The 27,966-nt window shown below is 34.9% G+C and overlaps 1 protein-coding gene across 2 annotated transcripts in view; it reads left to right on the top strand.

Annotated features, from left to right (window-relative positions):
* The window catches only part of LOC142238516 (uncharacterized), an 86,608-nt gene that overhangs the window by 6,941 nt on the left and 51,701 nt on the right, over positions 1-27,966 (top strand). For both annotated transcript variants that reach the window (XM_075310186.1, XM_075310187.1), the window contains exons 2-4: positions 8,270-8,405; positions 8,481-9,862; positions 9,927-9,986. In XM_075310186.1, coding sequence (XP_075166301.1) covers positions 8,270-8,405; positions 8,481-9,862; positions 9,927-9,986 — 1,578 coding nt within the window. The remainder of the gene's footprint in view (positions 1-8,269; positions 8,406-8,480; positions 9,863-9,926; positions 9,987-27,966) is intronic.

Here is a 27,966-nt window from a genome sequence, read left to right on the forward strand (position 1 = left end):
TGGAAGCAAAAACTTGGCTTGATAATGAGTTTCCGGACTCTGCCCCAGGGAAATCAACAATAATTAATTGGTATGCAAAATTTAAGCGTGGTGAAATGAGCACGGAGGACGGTGAACGCAGTGGACGCCCGAAAGAGGTGGTTACCGACGAAAACATCAAAAAAATCCACAAAATGATTTTGAATGACCGTAAAATGAAGTTGATCGAGATAGCAGAGGCCTTAAAGATATCAAAGGAACGTGTTGGTCATATCATTCATCAATATTTGGATATGCGGAAGCTCTGTGCAAAATGGGTGCCGCGCGAGCTCACATTTGACCAAAAACAACAACGTGTTGATGATTCTGAGCGGTGTTTGCAGCTATTAACTCGTAATACACCCGATTTTTACCGTCGATATGTGACAATGGATGAAATATGGTTCCATCACTACACTCCTGAGTCCAATCGACAGTCGGCTGAGTGGACAGCGACCGGTGAACCGTCTCCGAAGCGTGGAAAGACTCAAAAGTCCGCTGGCAAAGTAATGGCCTCTGTTTTTTGGGATGCGCATGGAATAATTTTTATCGATTATCTTGATAAGAGAAAAACCATCAACAGTGACTATTATAAGGCGTTATTGGAGCGTTTGAAGGTCGAAATCGCGGCAAAACGGCCCCATATGAAGAAGAAAAAAGTGTTGCTCCACCAAGACAACGCGCCGTGCCACGAGTCATTGAGAACGATGGCAAAAATTCATGAATTGGGCTTCCCCACCTACCGTATTCTCCAGATCTGGCCCCCAGCGACTTTTTCTTGTTCTCAGACCTCAAAAGGATGCTCGCAGGGAAAAAATTTGGCTGCAATGAAGAGGTGATCGCCGAAACTGAGGCCTATTTTGAGGCAAAACCGAAGGAGTACTACCAAAATGGTATCAAAAAATTGGAAGGTCGTTATAATCGTTGTATCGCTCTTGAAGGGAACTATGTTGAATAATAAAAACGAATTTTGACAAAAAAAATGTGTTTTTCTTCGTTAGACCGGGGACTTATCAGCCAACCTGTTATAGATCAATACTTCGGTAAAATTCCATTACAATTAACCATTTCGGTTGATAACCATCCATTGCATAAATCTTAAGAATGTAGGTCTCAATAGACGATATTTTCATATGATTTTCTTGAAATTTTCTAAGAAAGAAAGTGGCTCTACGTTATTATGGCCAATTCCCGGCGAAGCGCAGTCTTCGAATCATTGCCACTTTGGTATTTTTTAGTGCCAAGCTTATTCGCCAAAATGCCCCAAGTGCAAAAGTCCAACGGATTGAGATGCGGAGATTTTGGTGCACCTTTTGTGGTAGAAACAAGTAAGGAAAGTCTAAAGTCGGACGGGGCCGACTATATTTACCCTGCACCACTTTGTAGATCTAAATTTTCGATACCATATCACATCCGTCAAATGTGTTGGGTGCTATATATAAAGGTTTGTCCCAAGTACATACATTTAAATATCACTCGATTTGGACAGAATTTGATAGACTTTTACAAAATCTATAGACTCAAAATTTAAGTTGGCTAATGCACTAGGGTGGAACACAATTTCAGTTTAAAAAAAATATGGGAAATATTTAAATCTGAAGTAATTTTAAGGAAACTTCGCAAAAGTTTATTTATAATTTATCGCTCGATATATATGTATTAGAAGTTTAGGAAAATTAGAGTCATTTTTACAACTTTTCGACTAAGCAGTGACGATTTAACAAGGAAAATGTTGGCATTTTTACCATTTTTGTCGAAATCAGAAAAACATATATATGGGAGCTATATCTAAATCTGAACCGATGTCAACCAATTTTGGCACGCATAGCTACAATGCTAATTCTACTCCCTGTGCAAAATTACAACTAAATCGGAGTTAAAAATTGGCCCCTGTGGTCATATGAGTGTAATTCGGGCGAAAGCTATATATGGGAGATATATCCAAATCTGAACCGATTTCAACCAAATTTGGCACGCATAGTAACAATGCTAATTCTACTCCCTATGCAAAATTTCAACTAAATCGGAGCAAAAAATTGGCCTCTGTGGGCAAATGAGTGTAAATCGGGCGAAAGCTATATATGGGAGCTATATCTAAATCTGAACCGATTTGGCTGATATTTTGCAAGTTTTTCGAGACTCATAAAATATTCGGATGTACGGAATTTGAGGAAGATCGGTTGATATACACGCCAATTATAACCAGATCGGTGAAAAATATATATGGCAGCTATATCTAAATCTGAACCGATTTTTTCCAAAAATCAATAGGGATCGTCTTTGAGCCGAAACAGGACCCTATACCAAATTTTAGGACAATCGAACTAAAACTGCGAGCTGTACACAAACAGACAGACAGACGGACAGACAGACAGACAGACAGACGGACATCGCTAAATCGACTCAGAATTTAATTCTAAGACGATCGGTATACTAAACGATGGGTCTCAGACTTTTCCTTCTTGACGTTACATACAAATGCACAAACTTATTATACCCTGTACCACAGTAGTGGTGAAGGGTGTAATGAAGCGAGGAACCTCCGTTGAAATGTCCTTGGTCATGTCATAAATGTTTGCCTGTCCAGGGCTTCAATACCGTATTTAGGACATTTTTCCGATAATATTCGGTATTTGTATCGACCCCTCGGTTTATGAATTAGAGGTGTGCACGTGACACGAAATTGTCGTGACTCACGAAAATGTTCGTGACTCACGCGTGAGTAGTACGAGTATATAATGAAATAAAATAAACAATGAAAAAATAATAATATCCTAAATAAAATATATTAATAAATCATTGTCATAAATTTTTGGAATTTGCCATAATTTAGTGTCAAAACACAATGTCCTTTTGACATAGAAATAAATCAAAGCTTAGCATATTTAACAACTATTCATACATTTACAATAGCATGAAATGAACAAAAGACAAGCTAGGGACCTTTTTGTCACTAAAACTATACATAGTTTGCGATTTTATGGCATAATGACAATTGTTATGATTATGTCATAATTTGAATATTCCAACACTGACAAACTTCCACGTAAAACCATCAAGCCAAAGTGACAAAATAGTGTAATGGAATTAATTCAAAATGTAAATTCAATTCAAAAAACCAAAAACAAAAGAATACTCTTTACGCTAGAAAAATGAACTTCTGTAAAGGTCATCTAAATTGGATGGGGTGGTACCAGAATCAGTTTAACTCAACGAATGTTAAGCTAAATCTAATATTTAAGCCATGGTTTTTCCTTTTATGCGTTTGTTTTTAATTTCATCAATTTATGATTTTGCTAAAATTCCATTGAAAATAAATTTGGAATCATGTATATTCACGAGTAATTTTGAAGGTCATAATATAACATACATGGATGGTATGAATTTTTACGCATCTTTTATGCTGATTTACATAATTAAAATGAATTCTCATAGAGCATTTAAAGTATTGCGGCGATCATTCTTAGGAGGGTTCATAGACATTTAAGCTTTCATGTTGGAATTCTGGAATTTATGTTATAAGCAAAGCATGCATGCGGAAAACATAATATCATGTAGTTTTAAAACTTTGTATCCGTTTGTCATGTGTCATATGTGTATGTCATCGTTTTCCTCTATAATTATAATTTGGGAATAATTCTATGTCTTATGTTCTTAAATATATGAATTATATTTTTCATATGAAAATAAAAAGTTAGAAAAGGAAAATTCTTTGCCAAAAAAAAAACACACACGCGTAATTTTACGCCATGAATATCTGAAAACAAAAGTTTTAGCAAATTGTTACAAATTAATTACAAATTTCCTAGACTGGACACTTAATTAATATTGTTTCATAAAAAGGTAGAGAGTATAATAATAGATTTAGCGAGTGAATAGAGCAAAATTTCAGTTGCGCGGAATCTTTTGTATAGATCACCATGAATACTATTCCAGAAATTCTCTAATAGACAAAATATCACAGCCGAAATACTTGTGATTTGAAAATGGAAAAGTCGCATTTGACTGCTGAAGATTGTTTTCTATAATGGAAGGCACGGTTGCCACAGTTGGTAGAATTGTACCCAAAAAGGTAGATTTTTTTACTGTATGGTAGATTGGTAGAATTCTTGATGTTTTGGTATAGAAATAAAATTATGACAAAATTTTCTATAGAAATAAATTGTTGACAAATTTGTTTATACAAATAACATTTTAACAAAATTTCCTATAGAAATAAAATTTGACAAAATTCCCTATAGAAATAAAAGTTTGACAAAATTTACTAAAGAAATATATTTTTGAAAAAAAAAATCTATAAAAATAAAATTATGACAAAATTTTCTATAGAAATAAAATGTAGACAAAATTTCCTATAAAAACAAAATTTTGACAAAATTTTTGGTAGAAATAAAATTTTGACAAAATTTCCTATAGAAATAAAAATTTGACAAATTTTTCTATAGTAATAAAATTGTGACAAATTTTTTTATAGAAATAAAATTTTGACAAAATTTTCTATAGAAATAAAATTTTGACAAAATTTACTAAAGAACTAAAATTTTGAAAAAAAATCTATAGAAATAAAAATTTGACAAATTTTTCTATAGTAATGGAATTGTGACAAAATTTTCTATAGAAATAAAATTTTGACAAAGTTTTCAATAGGAATAAAATGTTGACAAAATTTTCAATAGGAATAAAATTTTGACAACATTTCCTATAAAAATAAAATTTGACAAAATTTCCTATAAAAATAAAATTTTGACAAAATTTCCTATAGAAATAAAAGTTTGACAAAATTTACTAAAGAAATAAAATTTTGAAAAAAAAAATCTATAGAAATAAAAATTTGAAAAATTTTTCTATAGTAGGTTAGGTTAGGTTAGTTGGCAGCCCGATGTATCAGGCTCACTTAGACTATTCAGTCCATTGTGATACCACATTGGTGAACTTCTCTCTTATCACTGAGTGCTGCCCGATTCCATGTTAGGCTCAATGACAAGGGACCTCCTTTTTATAGCCGAGTCCGAACGGCGTTCCACAATGCAGTGAAACCACTTAGAGAAGCTTTGAAACCCTCAGAAATGTCTCCAGCATTACTGAGGGGGGATAATCCACCGCTGAAAAACTTTTTTGTTTTCGGTCGAAGCAGGAATCGAACCCACGACCTTGTGTATGCAAGGCGGGCATGCTAACCATTGCACCACGGTGGCTCCCTAATTTTTCTATAGTAATAACATTGTGACAAAATTTTCTATAGAAATGAAATTTTGACAAAATTTTCTATAGAAATAAAATTTTGACAAAGTTTTCAATAGGAATAAAATGTTGACAAAATTTTCAATAGGAATAAAATTTTTACAACATTTTCTATAGAAATAAAATTTTGAAAAAATTTTCTGCAGAAATAAAATTTTGGCAAAATTTCCTATAGAAATAAAATTTTGACAACATTTTCTATAGACAAAAAAATTTTTACAAAATTTTCTACAGAAATAAAATTTTGAAAAAATTTCCTATAGAAATAAAATCTTGACAAAATTTTCTATAGAAATCAAATTCTAACAAAATTTTCAATAGATATAAAAATTTTACAAATTTTCTATAGAAATAAAATTGAAAAAAAAAAAACAAGTATATACGCCCGCAAGTTCGGCCAGGCCGAATCTAATGTACCCTCCACCATGGATTGTGAAGAAACTTCTACTAAAGACTGTCATCCACAATCGAATAACTTGGGTTGTGGTAATACTTGCCGATGACCTTGCCATCTTAAAACATCGTAACATCGTCGCTTTATAAGGGGCTATATACAATTACGAACCGATATGGACCAATTTTGGCATGGTTGTTAGCGGCCATATACTAGCACAATGTAACAAATATTAACCGAATCGGATGAATTTTGCTCCTCCAATAGGCCCCGGAGGTCAAATCTGGGAATCGGTTTATATGGGAGCTATATATAATTATAGATCGATGTGGACCAATTTTTGCTTGGTTGTTAGAGACCATATACTAATACCATGTACCAAATTTCAGCCGGATCGGATGAAATTTGCTTCTCTTAGAGGCTCCGCAAGCCAAATCTGGGGATCGATTTATATGGGGGCTATATATAATTATGAACCGATGTGGACCATTTTTTGCATGGTTGTTAGAGACCATATACTAACACCATGCACCAAATTTCAGCCAGATCGGATGAAATTTGCTTCTCTTAGAGGATCCGCAAGCCAAATCTGGGGATTGGTTTATATGGGGGCTATATATAAGTATGGACAGATATTCGTATGGACCAATTTTTGCATGATTGTTGGATACCATATACTAACATCACGTACCAAATTTCAGCTAGATCGGATGAAATATGCTTCTCTTAGAGGCTCCGCAAGCCAAATCTGGGGGTCCGTTTATATGGGGCCATAAGTAAAAGTGGACCGATATGACCCATTAGCAATACCATCCGACCTACACGATAACAACTACTTATGCCAAGTTTCAAGTCTATAGCTTTTTTCCTTCGGAAATTAGCGTGATTTCAACAGACGGACGGACGGACATGCGTAGATCGATTCAGAATTTCACCACGACCAAGAATATATATAATTTATGGAATCTTAGAGCAATATTTCGATGTGTTACAAACGGAATGACAAAGTTCATGTACCCGCCATCCTATGGTGGAGGGTATAAAAATCTATAAAAATAAAATTCTAGAAAAAATCTGTATAAATAAAATTTTGACAATATTTCCTATAGAAATAAAATTTTGACAAAAATTCCTACAGGCATAAAATTTTTGACAAAATTTACTATAAAAATAAAATTTCTATAAAATTTTCTATAGAAATATAAAATTTTGACAAAATTCGTTACGGAAATAAAATGTTGACACATTTTCTATAGAAATAAAATTTCCATAAAATTTTCTATAGAAATAAAAGTTTGACAAAATTTACTATAGAAATACAATTTTAACTAAATTTCCTATAAAAATAAAATTTTAACAAAATTTTCTATATAACTAAAATGTTAATAAAATTTCCTATAGAAATAAAGTTTTGACAAAATTTCCTATAGAAATAAAATTTTGACAAAATTTCCTATAGAAATAAAATTTTGATGAAATTTTCTATAGCAATAAAATTTTGACAAAATTTTCAATAGGAATACAATTTTGACAAAATTTTCTATATCACTAAAATGTTGATAAAATTTCCTATAGAAATAAAGTTTTGGCAAAATTTTTTATAGAAATAAAATTTTGACAAAATTTTTTATAGAAATAAAATGTTGACAAAATTTCCTATAGAAATATAATTTTGATGAAATTTTCTACAGCAATTAAATTTTGACAAAATTTTCAATAGGAATAAAATTTTGATAAAATTTCCTATAGAAATAAAATTTTGATGAAATTTTCTATAGCAATAAAATTTTGACAAAATTTTCAATAGGAATACAATTTTTACAAAATTTTTTATAGATATAAAATAGAAAAAAAATGTTGACAAAATTTCCTATAGAAATAAAATTTTGACAAAATTTCCTATAAAAATAAAATTTGGACAAAATTTTCTATATAAATAAAATTTCGATAAAATTTAGTATAGAAATAAAGTTTTGACATAATTTTCTATAGAGATACATTTTGACAAAAATTCCTATAAAAATAAAATTTTGACAACATTTTTTATAGAAATAAAATTTCGATAAAATGTACTATAGAAATAAAATTTTGAACAAAATTTTCTATGGAAATAAAATGTTGACAAAATTCCTATAGAAATAAAATTTTGACAAAATTTCGTTGCATCCAGACAAGAAAAACGTCTGTGGTGGTGATGTGGTGAGAGCATTTTTGTGTGTGAAGGCGTTTTTATGTAGGATTTTGCTACGATATGCCTGCTGCCGGTTGAAAATTCCTCATTATCTTGGTGGAGGAATTTTCAACTTCATCGCCAGCGAATCAAGCAAAAATCTTCCTACAACTTAAAACGAAACAAATTCCAATGGAATTCTGCTGATTCCAAATCCAAAAGAAACTTTATGCAATCTCCCCTTAGTACTACTGACCTCTTGCTCATTGTGTCACACAATTACAACATTTCCTTCTTCTTTTTCTTCTTCATGCATTTCACAAACTCGCAAATCAATTATATGCATTCATGTCAAATTCAGTTAGCAAAAAAACTAAAATCCCAAAAGGCCATTAGCCATTGACCAGTTTACTAAACAATTTTCTTCCACTTGATTATATTTTCAGACTGCTTTGAACGCATTGCCCTGGAGGCAATGATGCCATTCGAAAAAACCTTTCGTACAGAAGATACCAACTCGTTGAGGAGTTGTAAAGAGAAGTGTTTGCAAGAGGGTGACAAGTGTCAGTCGATATCATTTGGGTGAGTAGAAGTGATGATGATGATGATTGCATCATTAACCTTTTTTCATGCCCACTTAACAAACTCCCATTGTAGAGTGCATCGACGCGGAAATGGCACCTGCCAATTATCCAAAGAGAAATACAGTACCTCAGGTGGAAGACCAAATGGTGTAATATTTGATCCAGACTTTGATTTATATGCTCGCAAGACGAATTGTTTTGATTTGGATGAACCAGCAGATAATTCACCCTCAACGAATGGTTATGGTACCAGCTTAGCCCCCACGACACCAGTATTTGTATCTAGCAGACCTTCACCGGGGACACCGCTATTGGTTGTGGATCCCACACCCACAGTTCTAACAACTGTGCAAGAGGATAATGCCCGATATCCTTCGCCAACCAATGGTTATGGAGGGACCACATTGTATAATCAAGGTCCATCTTCGAGCTCAGATCCCACAGCACCTACAACTGCGGCGGGACCGAATGGAGATCGTTTGTATTTCTCTCAGGATATTTATCCTCTATTCAAATATCCTACACTGTATGAACCCAATTATCCTTCGCCCAATCAAGATATTTATATACCAGGTGGTTATGCTTCAAATGCCCCGGAAGTGAGCGATCGTCCCACCTCGTATGATAGTTCAAGACCACGGCCACCACCTCCTCCACAAAATCCCAGTGGGCCACCGAAACCCATCTTTGGTCTAGGCTATGGAAATGGCTATAGCTATGGCACACCTGAATCATATAATCCTTCAACAATGCGACCGGAAGATTCAGGTTATTCCCCAAATTCTCAAAGGCCCAACCCTAATAGAGATCCCATACGTCCAGATTATGATAATCCTCATAGAGATCCCATGCGTTTGCCTGGTTATGATAATACCACACCTTCATATTATCCCCGGCCAGGAAGTGGCCAGGAATCTACTTATGGCAATCAAACACCATATGGTCCCAGACCTGACTCGCCGTCATCTTATAATCCTCGACCTGGAAATGGTGCAAGGCCGGGTGGTGATGGATCAAGACCAAATAATGATCACGCATCTCCACCACCATATGGACCACGACCTGAAAATGATCGTGGTACAGCTTTACCCTATGGTTCTAGACCTGAAGGAGATCGTCGTCCTTCACCCCCGTATAGTACGAGGCCAGAAAATGATAGGCCTTATAGTTCAAGACCTGATAATACTCAAAGCTCACCACCACCAGCCTATGGAGGGAGACCATCGGCACAACGACCGGGAGATTTTGTCGATTATACAAATCGTCCCGATGCACCAGCAGATGGATCTACACGACCCCCCTTGGGTCCGCCTTATGGGCCCAATACGGGAAATTCTTATGACAATAATTATGTGCGACGTAATGGTACTGCTGCTGGACGTCCTGGTGGTTATCAAGATGACAAGAAGATCAATACCTATTTTAATCCAGATGATTATTTGCCTGGTAATAAAAGTGAGTAGAAAATTTGTATATATTGGCAATGGCATTTGAGAATATTGTCTTTTACCTATTGCAGAACGTCCAGGCTCTTATGAGGATAACGATCGTTTGGATGGTAATCGTATACCCATGAAAGGTAAGTCGGTTAGAATAATTGAAGAGGGTTAAGAGTTTTTGTTACTTCAGAGCTGTAAAATTTTGCTTCTTTTTTAAAATCATATTTCATTATTGTTTTCAATATCAGCCACAAGGCCGTTCTCTGATTCGCACATCCAGTTTTTATGGTTGAAGCCCCTCAATTATATTCGTCTGTTGAACCAACCTTACTATAAAAAAAAAACTTAGTAGTCATTGTACTTTAAGTCAATCGTTTCTGCAAACTGCCTATCAGACAACGATCCGTTATAACAAAATATCAAGAATGGAACGGGATCTAATTTACTTGGTGTCCTTCGAAAAATTACGAAAAATCGACTTTATTATGAAAAGTCCACTTTTCAATTCTATTTTCAACTTGCCTACTTTTTTCAAATTTGGAAAACCCAATTCTTGACCTTTAGAATCCTCAAAAATTTGAAAAAAGTCGACTTTTGCTATGTGCGATACGAATACACTTTTTTATACCCTCCACCATAGGATGGGGGTATATTAAGTTTGTCATTCCGTTTGTAACACATCGAAATATTGCTCTAAGACCCCATAAAGTATATATATTCTGGTTCGTGGTGAAATTCTGAGTCGATCTGAGCATATCCGTCCGTCCATCTGTTGAAATCACGCCAACTTCCGAACGAAACAAGCTTTCGACTTGAAACTTGGCACAAGTAGTTGTTATTGATGTAGGTCGGATGGTATTGCAAATGGGCCATATCGGTCCACTTTTACGTATAGCCCCAATATAAACGGACCCCCAAATTTGGCATGCGGAGAGAAGCAAATTTCATCGGATCCGGCTGAAATTTGATACATGGTTTTAGTGGTCTCTAATAACCATGCAAAAATTGGTCCACATAGGTCCATAATTATATAGCCCTCATATAAACCGATCCCCAGATTTGGCTTGCAGAGCCTCTAAGAGAAGCATATGATATGTCACAACCATGCAAAAATTCGTTCACATCGATCCATAATTATATAGCCCCCATATAAACCGATCCCCAGATTTTGTTTGCGGAGCCTCTAAGAGAAGCAAATTTCATCCGATCCGGCTGATATTTGGTACATGGTGTCAGCATATGATCTCTAACAACCATGCAAAAATTGGTCCACATCGGTCCATAATTATATATAGCCTCAATATAAACCGGTCCATAATTATATATAGCCCCCATATAAACCGATCCCCCGATTTGGCTTGCGTAGCCTCTAAGAGAAGCAACTTTCATCCGATCGGGGTGAAATTGGGTACATGGTGTTAGTATATGGTCTCTAATGACCATGCAAAAATTGGTCCACATCGGTCCATAATTATATATAGCCCCTCCGGAGCCTCTTGAAAGACCAAAATTCATCTGATTCAGTTGAAATTTGGTATGTGGTGTTAAAATATGGCCTCAAACACCCATGCAAAAATTGATCCACATCGGTCCATAATTATATATAGCCCCTATGTAAACCTATCCCCACATTTGACCTCCGGAGCCCCTTGGAAGAGCAAAATTTATCCGATTCGGTTGAAATTTGGTACGTGATGTTAGTATATGGTATCCAACAACCATGCCAAAAGTGGTCCACATCAGTCCATAATCATATATAGCCCCCATATAAACCGATCCCGATATTTGGTTTTGGAGCCTCTTGGAGGAGCAAATTTCATCCGAGTCAGTTGAAATTTGGTACATTGTGCTAGTATATGGCCGTTAACAACCATGCCTAACTAGGTCCATATCGGTCTATAGTTATATATAGCCCTCAGAAAAATCGATCCCCAATCACACAAAAATTGGTTCATATCAAGTTCATAATTGTATATAGTCCCCATATAAGCGACCCCCATATTTCAATTCTGGTTCCCTACGTACCGTGCAAAAGTCCGTATCGATTCGTAATTATTTGTAGACTTACCTATACATACCTTTTTTGTCTAGTATATACCACGTATGCACTACCTCACAATTTAGAAAACGATGTTAAGAAGTTTTAAAATACCACAACCCAAGTAATTCGATTGTGTTTCTACGCAATCCATGGTGGAGGGTACATAAGCTTCGGCCTGGCCGAACTTACGTCCGTATATACTTGTTTGATGATGATTTTGGTCACTATAAAAAGTCCATTTTAGGCAACATCAAAAGTAGATTTGTCGATTTGACACGATATCCATTCAATTGAATAGATGATTAGTGAATGTTGAAAATTACAAAACGGCGACTTTTTCTTTTATTTGTTTTTATATATAAAAAGTTTATTTTCGACTTTTGATCCATAGTGCGAAACCACTTAGAGAAGCTTTGAAACAATCGGAAATGTCACTAGCACGTCTGAGAAGCAACATGGCGCAGTTTCAACATAAAAAAAATCTACATCACATTTCCCTTTCATTCAATTTTTTTTTTCTTTCAAGTTCAATTAGACGATTTTTATCACAAGAAAAAAGTCGATTTTGACCAACATCACAAGGTGATTCGACGATTTGATAAGATTTTAATCATTGATATTAATCTATATTGAAGATTACAAAAAAAAAAACAGTCTATGATTTTTCGATTTTTTTCTGTTTTGAAAAAATTTCGATTTTTGACATTTGTATTCCTTGCATGAAACCACTTGGAGAAGGTTCGAAAAACTAAGAAATTTTTATGTGCGTCTTTTTCCAATTATTGGTCAAACCACTGAAAAAAAGCATGCCCGGTTCCAACGATTTTGTCTTTACACTAATGATTTTGGTATTGATTCCGAGCCAAAGAAGCGGAGAATTGGAGCAAGGATACTTTTAAGACAGAATGGTTTTTTTTTTTATTTAATTAAAGTCTTGCGTACTTGATTCTAAGCATCAAATTTTAATTTACTCGTTTTTTCTGTTTTTTTTTTTTCAAGTGCAATTAAAGTCCTTTAAAATCGTGTTAACGACAACTTAAATTTTCAAATTCTGACTCGACTTCAAGTAGAAATTATACTATGTCTCAAGTAAAAATCGACTTTAAAATAAAGTTTTGAAAAACGTCTCCTATTTTTAAACGCTGTTTTGCTTTGTTGTTAAGATGCAAAAACACAACAGATTTAAAGACAATTTCTTTACTTTTGAAGATTTTTTTACAATTATTAAAGACAAGTTGACCTTAGTCAAGCAAAATTTTCTTTCATTTTAAGATACAATTTAATTTGAATCACTTAATTATAAGGAAAACAAGTATATACGGCCGTAAGTTCGGCCAGGCCGAATCTTATGTACCCTCCACCATGGATTGCGTAGAAACTTCTACGAAGACTGTCATCCACAATCGAATTAATTGGGTTGTGGTATCTTAAAACTTCTTAACATCGTTTTCTAAATTGTGAGTTAGTCTATACGTATATATAATTATGGACCAATGTGAACCAAGTTTTGCATGGTTGTTAGAGACCATATACCAACACCATGTACCAAATTTCAGCCGGATCGCATGAAATTTGCTTCTCTTAGAGGCTCCGCAAGCCAAATCGGGGGATCGGTTTATATGGGGGCTATACGTAAAAATGGACCGATATGGCCCATTTGCAATACCATCCGACCTACATCAATAACAACTACTTGTGCCAAGTTTCAAGTCGATAGCTTGTTTTGTTCGGAAGTTAGCGCGATTTCAACAGACGGACGGACATGCTCAGATCGACTCAGAATTTCACCACGACCCAGAATATATATACTTTATGGGGTCTTAGAGCAATATTTCGATATGTTACAAACGGAAAGACAAAGTTACAGCTTCAAGAACACTTAACATCACTATTTTATCAGGTGATAAAATGAGGGTAGTCCGATAAATACTTCGATTCACCAGCTGCAGAAGCATTTCCCATATTAGCAAAGATATTGCATATAAAAGAGTTAAGGCACGAACTCGTGTTCGTGAGTAAGTTTGTGTCTTAAGGCTTTCGTATGTATGAATTGTAGATTGAGTGCCATTAGTAAAAATATGAATTGCAATCAGCAGAGTTTGGCCGAGTAGAGAGATTTTGGGTTTGTACTGTCAAAAAGTTGTAAACGTCGAACACGTCATGTACCTGTATAAAAAGTTAAAAAATTAGTAAATGTCAAAAAAACTTAAAGGATCATTAAATTTTTATACCCTGCGCCACACTGTGGAACAGGGTATTATAAGTTAGTGCATATGTTTGCAACACCCAGAAGGAGACGAGATAGACACATGGTGTCTTTGGCAAAAATGCTCAGGGTGGGCTCCTGAGTCGATATAGCCATGTCCGTCTGTCGCAGTTTTAGTCCAATCGACTTCAAATTTGGCACAAGTATGTGTTTTGGCTCAGAATAGATCCCTATTGATTTTGGAAGAAATCGGTTCAGATTTAGATATAGCTCCCATATATATATAATTCGCCCGATATGGACTTATATGGCCCCATTGGCATTAATATATACTCAGACAGTCAACCTGCAATAAAATCCTTGGACTCTGTGTTCCTCAACTCGAAAACGGCCATCGACTGCCGCAAATCTCTCAATGAGATGGCTGAGCAGCACAATATTCACCTAATATGGGTGCCTGGCCACAGGAACGTACCGGGGAACTGCGAAGCAGATGAGCTAGCAAGGCTAGGAACTACCTTACATATTCCAGGGGAACTAGAATCTGTTGGTATGCCTCTGGCTACCTGCAAGCTCTTACTGCGTGAGAAGGCTGTCATGATGGCAAATGTTCGATGGGAGAATTGTAAGGGTTGTAACGACACCAAGCAAATATAGCCCCATTTAAACTTAAACCGCACACTAGATATGCTAGTGTTCTAGATATGCTAGTGTTCGCTGCCTGATAGGCGATTTTGCAAAAACTATTGGTGCGAAGTATAATGACTTTTGTATGAGCTGTCATGATGCGGAGGAAAAGGAATCAATAAAACACCTCTTGTGTGAGTGTCCTGCATTTTGTGTAAGGCGTAAGCAAATTTTAGGGGCATATAGCTTCAGATTACTAGCGGACCTGGAAAACGTTAACTTAAGCAGTCTGCTAATGTTTCTGGAACAATCCGGTTGGTTCAACAGAAGAAAATAATCGAGAAGGTTCAACGGTTAAAACTAGAAGTGCCCATATGTAATAGGTACTTTTAGTTAATGTGGTATCACAATGGACTGAATAGTCTACGTGAGCCTGAATCTTAATCGGGCTGCCACTTTAACCTAACCTTTAACCTATATGGCCCCAGAAGCCAGGTTTTAGCCTAATTTGCTTAAAATTTTGCACAAGAAGAACAATTGGTGCTATAGTCAAGTGTGCCAAATTTTATTGAAATCGGTTCAGATTTAGATATAGCTCCCATATAAAGGGTGATTTGTTAAGAGCTTGATAACTTTTTTTAAAAAAAAAACGCATAAAATTTGCAAAATCTCATCGGTTCTTTATTTGAAACGTTAGATTGGTCCATGACATTTACTTTTTGAAGATAATTTCATTTAAATGTTGACCGCGGCTGCGTCTTAGGTGGTCCATTCGGAAAGTCCAATTTTGGGCAACTTTTTCGAGCATTTCGGCCGGAATAGCCCGAATTTCTTCGGAAATGTTGTCTTCCAAAGCTGGAATAGTTGCTGGCTTATTTCTGTAGACTTTAGACTTGACGTAGCCCCACAAAAAATAGTCTAAAGGCGTCAAATCGCATGATCTTGGTGGCCAACTTACCGGTCCATTTCTTGAGATGAATTGTTCTCCGAAGTTTTCCCTCAAAATGGCCATAGAATCGCGAGCTGTGTGGCATGTAGCGCCATCTTGTTGAAACCACATGTCAACCAAGTTCAGTTCTTCCATTTTTGGCAACAAAAAGTTTGTAGCATCGAACGATAGCGATCGCCATTCACCGTAACGTTGCGTCCAACAGCATCTTTGAAAAAATACGGTCCAATGATTCCACCAGCGTACAAACCACACCAAACAGTGCATTTTTCGGGATGCATGGGCAGTTCTTGAACGGCTTCTGGTTGCTCTTCACTCCAAATGCGGCAATTTTGCTTATTTACGTAGCCATTCAACCAGAAATGAGCCTCATCGCTGAACAAAATTTGTCGATAAAAAAGCGGATTTTCTGCCAACTTTTCTAGGGCCCATTCACTGAAAATTCGACGTTGTGGCTCGTTAGTAAGTCTATTCATGATGAAATGTCAAAGCATACTGAGCATCTTTCTCTTTGACACCATGTCTGAAATCCCACGTGATCTGTCAAATACTAATGCATGAAAATCCTAACCTCAAAAGAATCACCCTTTATATCTTTCGCCCGATATGGACTAATACGGTCCCAGAAGCCAGAGTTTTACCCCAATTTGGTTGAAATTTTGCACATGGAGTAGAATTAGCATTGTAGCTGTGCGTGCCAAATTTGGTTGAAATTGGTTCAGATTTAGATATAGCTCCCATATATAGCTTTCGCCCGATTTATACTCATATGACCACAGAGGCCAATTTTTTGCTATGCGTCCCAAATTTGGTTGAAATCGGTTCAGATTTAGATATAGCTCCCATATATAGCTTTCGCCCGATTTACACTCATATGACCATAGAGACCAAGTTTTAACTCCGATTTAGTTGAAATTTTGCACAATAAGTAGAATTAGCAGTGTAGCTATGCGTGCCAAATTTGGTTGAAATCGGTTCAGATTTAGATATATCTCCCATATATAGCTTTCGCCCGATTTACACTCATATGACCACAGAGGCCAATTTTAAACTCCGATTTAGTTGAAATTTTGCACAGGGAGTAGAATTAGCATTGTAGCTATGCGTGCCAAAGTTGGTTGAAATCGGTTCAGATTTAGATATAGCTCCCATATATATGTTTTTCTGATTTCGACAAAAATGGTCAATGTTGGTACCATTTTCCTTGCAAAATCGCCACTGCTTAGTCGAAAAGTTGTAAAAATGACTCTAATTTTCTTAAACTTGTAATACATATATATCGAGCGATAAATCATAAATAAACCTTTGCGAAGTTTCCTTAAAATTGCTTCAGATTTAAATGTTTCCCATATTTTTTTACTAACATTGTTTTCCACCCTAGTGCATTAGCCGACTAAAATTTTGAGTCTATAGATTTTGTAGAAGCCTATCAAATTCTGTCCAGATCGAGTGATATTTAAATGTATGTATTTGGGATAAACCTTTTTATATAGCCCCCAACACATTTGACGGATGTGATATAGTATCGAAAATTTAGATCTACAAAGTGGTGCAGGGTATAATATAGTCGGCCCGCCCGACTTTAGACTTTCCTTACTTGTTTTATTTTATATTTGAGAAAATAATTTGAAGACATGAAAACGCCATATTGAAGAATTTTAGAATTTTTCATAATAATATTTTGAAATTTTTACTCAAAAATAATATGCAATTTTTTGCAGAAAAACAGGCATTTGAAAAACGTCTGAATGCAACGCCTTTTAAAATTGTTGAATTTTTTTTGTTATTGTTGATTTATTCTTCAATCACTATTGGTGTTTTGGATTTCAGCTTAAAACCATGCATTGACTAAACTACAAGTGTACCTTAACCAACAGGGGAAAATAATGTTTGTCAAATATATTTGGGCAAAGCCCTATACACGCAGAGAAGGAATATGATCACCTCAAACATGTTTCAAGAGCAAAATGTTATTTTTGTATGGTGACCATGTAACATTTTTGTCACTAAAATGTTATTTTCTCGTCAAACATAACCTGCTTGCCGAAATCAGATACATGATTTCCGAGAAAATAACATGGTTGCGAAAACCATGTTACATGGTCACCACCCAAAAATAACATTTTGCTCTTAAAACATGTTTGAGGTGATCATATTCCTTCTCTGGGTGTAGACTGCAAGATGAAATTATTAAAATTGTTGTGGAAAAATACCAAGCACGTTGTTTTGGATTTATATGTAACCCCAATTTTCAAAAATTAAAATTTGTCACAAAGTTAGCCAGAACAAGTATATACGGCCAGGCCGAATCTTATGTACCCTCCACCGTAAAAACTTCTACTAAAGACGGTCATCCACAATTTAATTACTTGGGTTGCGGCAAATGACAAGGCTTCTTAACATCATCATCTAAATTTTATGTTAGTACATTCGGGATATATATTGGACAAAAGAAAGGTCGATTTAATGCGTATATATCGTATTCAGTTCTTGACCGCTATATATAGGGAAGAAATAATTACGAACCGATATGAAATTTTGTGCGGTAATTATAGAGCCAGAATTGAAATATGGGAGTCGCTTTATATGAAGGCTATACAATTATGAGCACGAGTCCACCAAAAATGGCAGATTATTTACTGTTTTTCGTAAAATATTCCTCTCCAACCAAGAGGTACTTCATAAATTTTCCATAGAAATAATATTTTGACAAAATTTTCAACAGAAATAAAATTTTTACAAAATTTTCTATAGAAATAAAATTTTAACAAAATTTTCTATAGAAATAAATTTTGAGAAAATTTTCTATAGAAATTATATTTTGACAAAATTTCCTACAGAAATAAAGTGTTGGCAAAATTTTCTATAGAAATGAAATTTTGACAACATTTTCTATGGCAATAAAATTTTGGTAGATTATTTTTGGGTCGAGTGACAATCGTGATTTTTAAATACGAACCAATTTTGACACGGTTGTTATCGGCCAAATACCAACGCAATGTACCAAATTTCAACTAGATCGGACGAATTTTACCCCTTCAAGAGGCTCCGATATGGCCCATTTGCAATACCATCCGACCTACAGCAATAACAACTACTTGTGCCAAGTTTCAAGTAGAGGTGTGCACGTGAGTAATAGTTTACTCACGCTCACGCACACTCACGACTGAAAAATCATACTCACGCACACTCACGCGCGATATTTTTTGGTAGGACTCACGTTCACGCACACTCACGAAAAGAAAATTTGTACTCACGCACACTCACGCACGAAAACGTCGTGACACACGAAAAATACCATGACTCACGAAAAATATCGTGACTCACGAATAATTTTAAGATTAGTTTACCTTACCGAAGTGTCTGAAAACATGAGCATTATTAAAATCGAGAGTGTTATTAAACTTTTAACATCCCAGGTGTCGCTAAAATTGTAATTGAATTTAACTCTTAAGCGTTTTATGTTGGTGAGCAGGAATATTTTCGTGAGTGTAATTCGTTACTCACGCACACTCACGAAAATATTATTTTCGTGACTCACGCTCACGCACGACATTTTGGTTTGTTAATCACGCTCACGCACACTCACGCTGTTGTCATGAGCGTGACTCACGACTCACGCACGAATCACGAAAATTTTCGTGAGTCACGACAATTTCGTGTCACGTGCACACCTCTAGTTTCAAGTCGATAGCTTGTGTCGTTCGGAAGTTAGCGTGATTTCAACAGAGGGACGGACACACTTAGATCACCACGACCCAGAGTATATATAAAGGGTGATTTGTTAAGAGCTTGATAACTTTTTTTAAAAAAAAAACGCATAAAATTTGCAAAATCTCATCGGTTCTTTATTTGAAACGTTAGATTGGTCCATGACATTTACTTTTTGAAGATAATTTCATTTAAATGTTGACCGCGGCTGCGTCTTAGGTGGTCCATTCGGAAAGTCCAATTTTGGGCAACTTTTTCGAGCATTTCGGCTATTCCGGCCGAATTTCTTCGGAAATGTTGTCTTCCAAAGCTGGAATAGTTGCTGGCTTATTTCTGTAGACTTTAGACTTGACGTAGCCCCACAAAAAATAGTCTAAAGGCGTCAAATCGCATGATCTTGGTGGCCAACTTACCGGTCCATTTCTTGAGATGAATTGTTCTCCGAAGTTTTCCCTCAAAATGGCCATAGAATCGCGAGCTGTGTGGCATGTAGCGCCATCTTGTTGAAACCACATGTCAACCAAGTTCAGTTCTTCCATTTTTGGCAACAAAAAGTTTGTTAGCATCGAACGATAGCGATCGCCATTCACCGTAACGTTGCGTCCAACAGCATCTTTGAAAAAATACGGTCCAATGATTCCACCAGCGTACAAACCACAACAAACAGTGCATTTTTCGGGATGCATGGGCAGTTCTTGAACGGCTTCTGGTTGCTCTTCACTCCAAATGCGGCAATTTTGCTTATTTACGTAGCCATTCAACCAGAAATGAGCCTCATCGCTGAACAAAATTTGTCGATAAAAAAGCGGATTTTCTGCCAACTTTTCTAGGGCCCATTCACTGAAAATTCGACGTTGTGGCAGATCGTTCGGCTTCAGTTCTTGCACGAGCTGTATTTTATACTGTTTTACACCAAGATCTTTGCGTAAAATCTTCCATGTGGTCGAATAACACAAACCCAATTGCTGCGAACGGCGACGAATCGACATTTCACGGTCTTCAGCAACACTCTCAGAAACAGACGCAATATTCTCTTCTGTACGCACTGTACGCATTCGTGTGGTTGGTTTAATGTCCAATAAAGTAAAATGAGTGCGAAACTTGGTCACAATCGCATTAATTGTTTGCTCACTTGGTCGATTATGTAGACCATAAATCGGACGTAAAGCGCGAAACACATTTCGAACCGAACACTGATTTTGGTAATAAAATTCAATGATTTGCAAGCGTTGCTCGTTAGTAAGTCTATTCATGATGAAATGTCAAAGCATACTGAGCATCTTTCTCTTTGACACCATGTCTGAAATCCCACGTGATCTGTCAAATACTAATGCATGAAAATCCTAACCTCAAAAGAATCACCCTTTACTTTATGGGATCTTAGAGCAATATTTCGATGTGTTACAAACGGAATGACAAAATTAATATACCCCCATCCTATGGTGGAGGGTATAAAAATACATTCTTTCTATTTTTTTACAAAAGACATTCCTAAATACATAAATTTTAAAAAGTAAAAACAAATCAGAATAGTAAAATAGATATTTGTTGCTACCAACAATTAATACAACAATAATTAACACATATCGATCGATTCTACAAAAAGCGAACATCGTACATCACAACCCCAATTGGACAACTACTGGTATATTTCATACTGCTTGCCCACAAAACTAACTACAAATAGTACTAATCATTTATTGAGTTTCAAGTTCCAATTCAAATCATTCAATCGGTAAATCAACTTATTGTTGACACACATTTAAATTGCAATTGTGGTCATTGACCATTTGTACTCCATCGAAATGCGAATAAATCGCAATGCGATAGATATTTGTAGATACAACACATAAAACTCGGAAATATGGAGCATTCAAATTCGCATGGGCTGGTGACAAATAGAGCGCGAATTTAGTTAGTGGGCTTTTAGTGTAATGGATGTACTACTGACCGCGTGTTGATGTGCATGTTCTAGACATTTGTACTCGAATTTAATTTGCTAATATTAGATTTTTTTATGTATGGTCACACCATGAAAGATTGAAGTTGAATTTCCTCGAGATAGACATCTAGACTATTATGAAATTGTTTCTATGAAATAAAAATATAACAATTAAATACTATGCTATTAACTACATATAAAAAAAAATAAATAAATAAATAAAACTATAAAAAATAATATAAAACATAGATTAAACTATGCAAACCAAATGTCAAACGCGGAAAACACAAGTTCGTATGCAAAAAAAAAATGTTGACCGACATTATATATGTTAATTTAAATAAATATTTTAAAATAGTAATTAACGAAACTATAAATTATGTTATACAAGTATATAACAATTTTATTTAAAATACATAATTGTACTGTATTACGAAGTTTTATATATAATTAACAGTACAATTTAACATATTCTAATTTCATGTTGGCATACAGTTTGCAGGGCGAAAGTAAAAGTAATAATATTTTGATGCTTAAAATGGAAATAAAATACTGCTATGCCAAAATATTACAATGACAAAAATTTTGTCTTATTTAAAAGAAAATCTTGTTCTTTACATACATACTTCACTCATATTAATAAATTATGGCCAATTCTATTTTTCTGCAATTAATTTGTCACTGTCTTTGCAATGCATCACGATATTGATGTGAGATCTCCTGTGTCATTCGTCTGTCCGTGTATTGAAATCAAGTTATGAACTCTCAAATAAATAGAGCTATCCGTTTGAAAATGTCTAGGAAATTCTTTTTGATGAAATATATCATAAGAGGCCATATTTAGTTATAACCCAATATGAGCCGATCCCTTGTCTCTCAAGATAGTCAATTTTCAACTGAATTCTTTAGATGGATGTCATATGTGGATTTTACCATATATCTCCGACTCCCATATAATCCGGTATCTGCGTTTAATTTCTTAGGATTGTTTGTGTAATAAACAAGTAAGGAAAGTCTAAAGTCGGGCGGGGCCGACTATATTATACCCTGCACCACTTTGTAGATCTAAATTTTCGATAACATATCACATCCATCAAATGTGTTGGGTGCTATATATAAAGGTTTATCCCAAATACATACATTTAAATATCACTCGATCTGGACAGAATTTGATAGACTTCTACAAAATCTATAGACTCAAAATTTAAGTCGGCTAATGCACTAGGGTGGAACACAATGTTAGTAAAAACAAGTAAGGAAAGTCTAAAGTCGGGCGGGGCCGACTATATTGTACCCTGCACCACTTTGTAGATCTAAATTTTCGATACCATATCACATCCGTCAAATGTGTTGGGGTCTATATATAAAGGTTTGTCCCAAATACATACATTTAAATATCACTCGATCTGGACAGAATTTGATAGACTTCTACAAAATCTATAGACTCTAAATTTAAGTCCGCACTAGGGTGGACCACAATGTTAGTAAAAAAGTATAGAAAACATTTAAATCTGAAGCAATTTTAAGGAAACTTCGCAAAAGTTTATTTATGATTTATCACTCGATATATATGTATTAGAAGTTTAGGAAAATTAGAGTCATTTTTACAACTTCGCGACTAAGCAGTGGCGATTTTACAAGGAAAATGTTGGTATTTTGACCATTTTTGTCGAAATCAGAAAAACATATATATGGGAACTATATCTAAATCTGAACCGATTTCAACCAAACTTGGCACGTATAGCAACAATGCTAATTCTACTCCCTGTGCAAAATTTCAACTAAATCGGAGCAAAAAATTGGCCTCTGTGGTCATATGAGTGTAAATCGGGCGAAAGCTATATATGGGAGCTATATCTAAATCTGAACCGATTTCAACCAAATTCGACACGCATAGCAATAATGCTAATTCTACTCCCTGTGCAAAATTTCAACCAAATTGGGGTAAAACTCTGGCTTCTGGGACCGTATTAGTCCATATCGGGCGAAAGATATATATGGGAGCTATATCTAAATCTGAACCGATTTCAATAAAATTTGGCACACTTGACTACACTACTAATTGTACTCCTAGTGCAAAATTTTAAGCAAATTAGGGTAAAACTCTGGCTTCTGGGGCCATATAAGTCCATATCGGGGGAAATATATATATGGGAGCTATATCTAAATCTGAACCGATTTCTTCCAAAATCAATAGGGATCTATTCTGAGCCAAAACACATACTTGTGCCAAATTTGAAGTCGATTGGACTAAAACTGCGACCTAGACTTTGATTTCAAAAATGTGTTCACGGACAGACGGACAGACGGACAGACGGACATCGCTATATCGGCTCAGGAACCCACCCTGAGCATTTTTGCCAAAGACACCATGTGTCTATCTCGTCTCCTTCTGGGTGTTGCAAACATATGCACTAACTTATAATACCCTGTTCCACAGTGTGGAGCAGGGTATAAATATGGGAAACATTTAAATCTGAAACAATTTTAAGGAAACTTCGCAAAAGTTTATTTATGATTTATAGCTCAATATATATGTATTAGAAGTTTAGGAAAATTAGAGTCATTTTTATAAAGTTTTCGACTAAGCGGTGGCGATTTTAAAGGAAAATGTTGGTATTTTGTCAATTTTTGTCGAAATCAGAAAAACATATATATGGGAGCTATATTTAAATCTGAACCGATTTCAACCAAATTTGGCACGCATTGCTACAATGCTAATTCTACTCCCTGTGCAAAATTTAAACTAAATCGGAGCAAAAAATTGGCCACTGTGGTCATATGAGTAAAAATCGGGCGAACGATATATATGGGAGCTATATCTAAATCTGAACCGATTTCAACCAAATTTGGCACGCATAGCTACAATGCTAATTCTACTCCCTGTGTAAATTTCAACCAAATTGGGCCAAAACTATGGCTTGTAAGACCATATTAGTCCATATCGGGCGAAATATATCTATGGGAGCTATATGTAAATCTGAACCGATTTCAATCAAATTTTACACACTTGACTATACTACTAATTCTACTCCCTGTGCAAAATTTCAATTAAATTGGGGTAAAACTCTGCATTCTGGGACCGTATTAGTCCATATCGGGCGAAAGATATATATGGGAGCTATATCTAAATCTGAACCGATTTCAATAAAATTTGGCACACTTGACTATAGTACTAATTGTTCTTCTTGTACAAAATTTTAAGCAAATTAGGATAAAACTCAGGCTTCTGGGGCCATATAAGTCCATATCGGGCGAAATATATATATATATATATATATATATATATATATATATATATATATATATATATATATATATATATATATATATATATATATATATATATATATATATATATATATATATATATATATATATATATATATATATATATATATATATATATATATATATATATATATATATATATATATATATATATATATATATATATATATATATTTCTTCCAAAATCAATTAGGTTCTATTCTGAGTCAAAACCCATACTTGTGCCAAATTTGAAGTCAATTGGAGTAAAACTGCGACCTAGACTTTGATTACAAAAATGTGTTCACGGACAGACGGACATGGCTATATCGACTCAGGAGCCCACCCTGAGCATTTTTGCCAAAGACACCATGTGTCTATCTCGTCTCCTTCTGGGTGTTGCAAACATATGCACTAACTTATAATAACCTGTTCCACAGTGTGGCTCAGGGTATAAAAAATCCCATAATTGTTTAACTGTCTTACTCTTCCGAGTTTGATTAACCCCCATTTTCAGGAATCTCCGTTAGTGCTACGTTAGCTAACGAACTTTTGAACCGTACTATGGACATGTCTGTCATCTTGTCTACATATTCCATATGCCAGTTAGGAACTTAACTGCTAAAAATTTTTCAGTTAAAGTTAACCGGAGAGAAGATACAGTCTGTCAAGAAAGTCTTTTGACATTGCCAACTATTTCAAATCCAAAAAAAAAATTGAAATATTAAATATTTTATTAAATTTTTAATTCTGTGTACGTATGTATACTTTGCAAAATACATAATAAAATATTATTTTAAAATTTCATTATATTTAATTTTGGAACAAAACATAATTTTGATCCCATTGTCAAAACACTTTCTTGACAAACTGTATTTCGATTTTACTTTCTGTTAACTGGGAGTTAAAGTCTAACGGAGATACATGAAAATGGCTGTAAAAGGTTAATAAAGGGTGGTTAAATTGTAAGACCAATGTTGAATGTGAACCACACCTAAACGCCAAGTTTTTTTCCGAATTTTATTTGACATTTCTCTATTTCAAACTTACTCAATTTGAACCATGGAGAGATACATAATCCAACAACGTGTTAAATGGTTCCAAGATATGGCAACAGTGGATGATCAATTTCGAAGAAAATCATCTTCAGTGGTGAGGCACATTTTCACCTCAGTGGATTCGTCAATAAACAGAATTGTCGCATTTGGGCGAATGAGAATCCAAGAGTTATTGTCGAAAAACCAATGCACCCACAAAGAGTGACCGTTTGGTGCGGTTTATGGGCTGGCGGCATCATCGGGCCGTATTTTTTCCAAAATGATGCCGGTCAGGCAGTTACTGTGAATGGTGTTCGCTATCGTGAGATGATAACGAACTTTTTATGACCCGAATTGGAAGATATGGATATGGTTTCAGAAGGACGGTGCCACTTGCCACACAGTTAACGAAACAATGGTTCTTTTGCGCAACAAATTCAATGGCCGTGTTATCTCACGTACACGCAGAGAAGAAACATGATTGTCACAATCATATTCGAAGAGCAAAATAATATGATAACAGCAATTTTTGCGGCGACCATGTAACATTTTAACCTGCAACCATGTTGGCTCAGTGAACATGGTTCTAAGAAAAATACAATTGTCCTCATCTAAAATGTTATTATATTGATAAAAAGAATTTTGTTTCCATTAAAAGACAATGGTCACGATCTAAAATGTTATGTTATTCGTCAAAAATGTTTTTCTTCTAGTTAAAAGAACATGGTCACAACCTAAAATGTTTTGATTTTTATGAAAAACCTTTTTTCGTCGTCGAAAAAAGGACGCCACTTGAGAAAAGAAAACACAAAATCAACTTTATTTATTTGTTTATATTTATTTATTAACTAATTCATTGTTTATTTGTATTTATAATGTCGTGCAAGCAAACATCACATATTTTTACACACTCTAGTTTGGTTCAATTTCAACAATAAGTAATCATTCCATATTTACTTCGTGCCCATCAAATGTACAAACACAGACATCATATAACTGCAAATAAAAATAAATTATGCCATATGTCAAAATGCAGAACAAAACCCAGGTACATTTGTTTCAATTACACTTTCCTTTTTTGTATTCACATAAAACCACGTGCCATTTCTGAATAAATAAATTAACACAAAACACAATAATTCCGTATTCTCCGTCCATTCCAAGAAACAATCAACACACGACTGACGCGCGAAATGAAAATCGTGTGTACCTGCTCAATGTTTTTATAAAATTCTTGTCGCTGCAAAAAAATTAAATGGTCACGAAAACAATGTACATGGTCTTTATGGCCATGTAATGGTTGTAGACATGTCTATACGTAAACTATAAAAATACTTTTTTCTCTGCAAAAAAGTAAAAAAAATTGAATGGTCAGGTACATAATTTTCCTGACCATATAATGGTCTCAAATTTTATCATTTAAATAATAGAACATGTTTGCGGCATTTGAGAACCATTTAAATGCTTATTGCCAACATATATTTTTCTCCGCTCGAAAATTATTTTTACAAAGACAAAATACATGGTTTTCGCGACAATTACATACTCTAAATAAGCATTAAATCGATGCGGCAACCATGTCCAAACATGTTTTTTCTGTGCGTGTAATGGCGATGTCAATTGGCCGCCAAGATCATGTGATTTGACACCGTTGGACTTTTTTCTTTGGGGTTATTTGAAAGAAAAGGTGTACGTCGCTAAGCCAGCAACAATTCAAGAGCTAAAGGATGGGATAATTCGGCACATTAACGGCATAGAACCTCCATTATGCCTCAGCGTCATCGAAAATTTGGACCATCGGATGAAGGTGAGCCACCGAGGTCGCGGCGCCCATTTGAACGATATATTGTTCCATACATAATTGGGTAATACCAATATATCATAATAAAATAAAATTACAATAATTTCCTAAATAGTTTGTGTTTTATTTAAAATCAACATCGGCCCTTAAAATTTTAACCACCCTTTAGTATCAATTAAAAGTTTTCAACTTCAATCAACTTTTTAATTGGGAATATTTTGGTGATACTTTTTTCTATGTGCATTAGGGTATTATCGCGGATCTACAAAATTGAAGTCTTATGGAAAATAACTAGAGCCTATATTACTCATATACAGATATTGAGGAAGAGGCAGATAATCACATAATTTCGCATTGGGCATTTCACACAGAAAAAATTTCCGTAGTTAAACTAACGCTAAATTTAACTTATTTTTATTGGAAAAAAAAATTATTTGCTTGTAGTTAAATTTTATTATTTTTATCGAAATTTTCCACTGCTTAATGAAATCTTACTTTTTTTAAGTATGTCTCAAAAAATTTATGAACTAAACGTG

This window comes from Haematobia irritans, chromosome 5 (genome assembly GCF_050003625.1).
Source record: "Haematobia irritans isolate KBUSLIRL chromosome 5, ASM5000362v1, whole genome shotgun sequence".
Lineage (NCBI taxonomy): Eukaryota > Metazoa > Arthropoda > Insecta > Diptera > Muscidae > Haematobia > Haematobia irritans.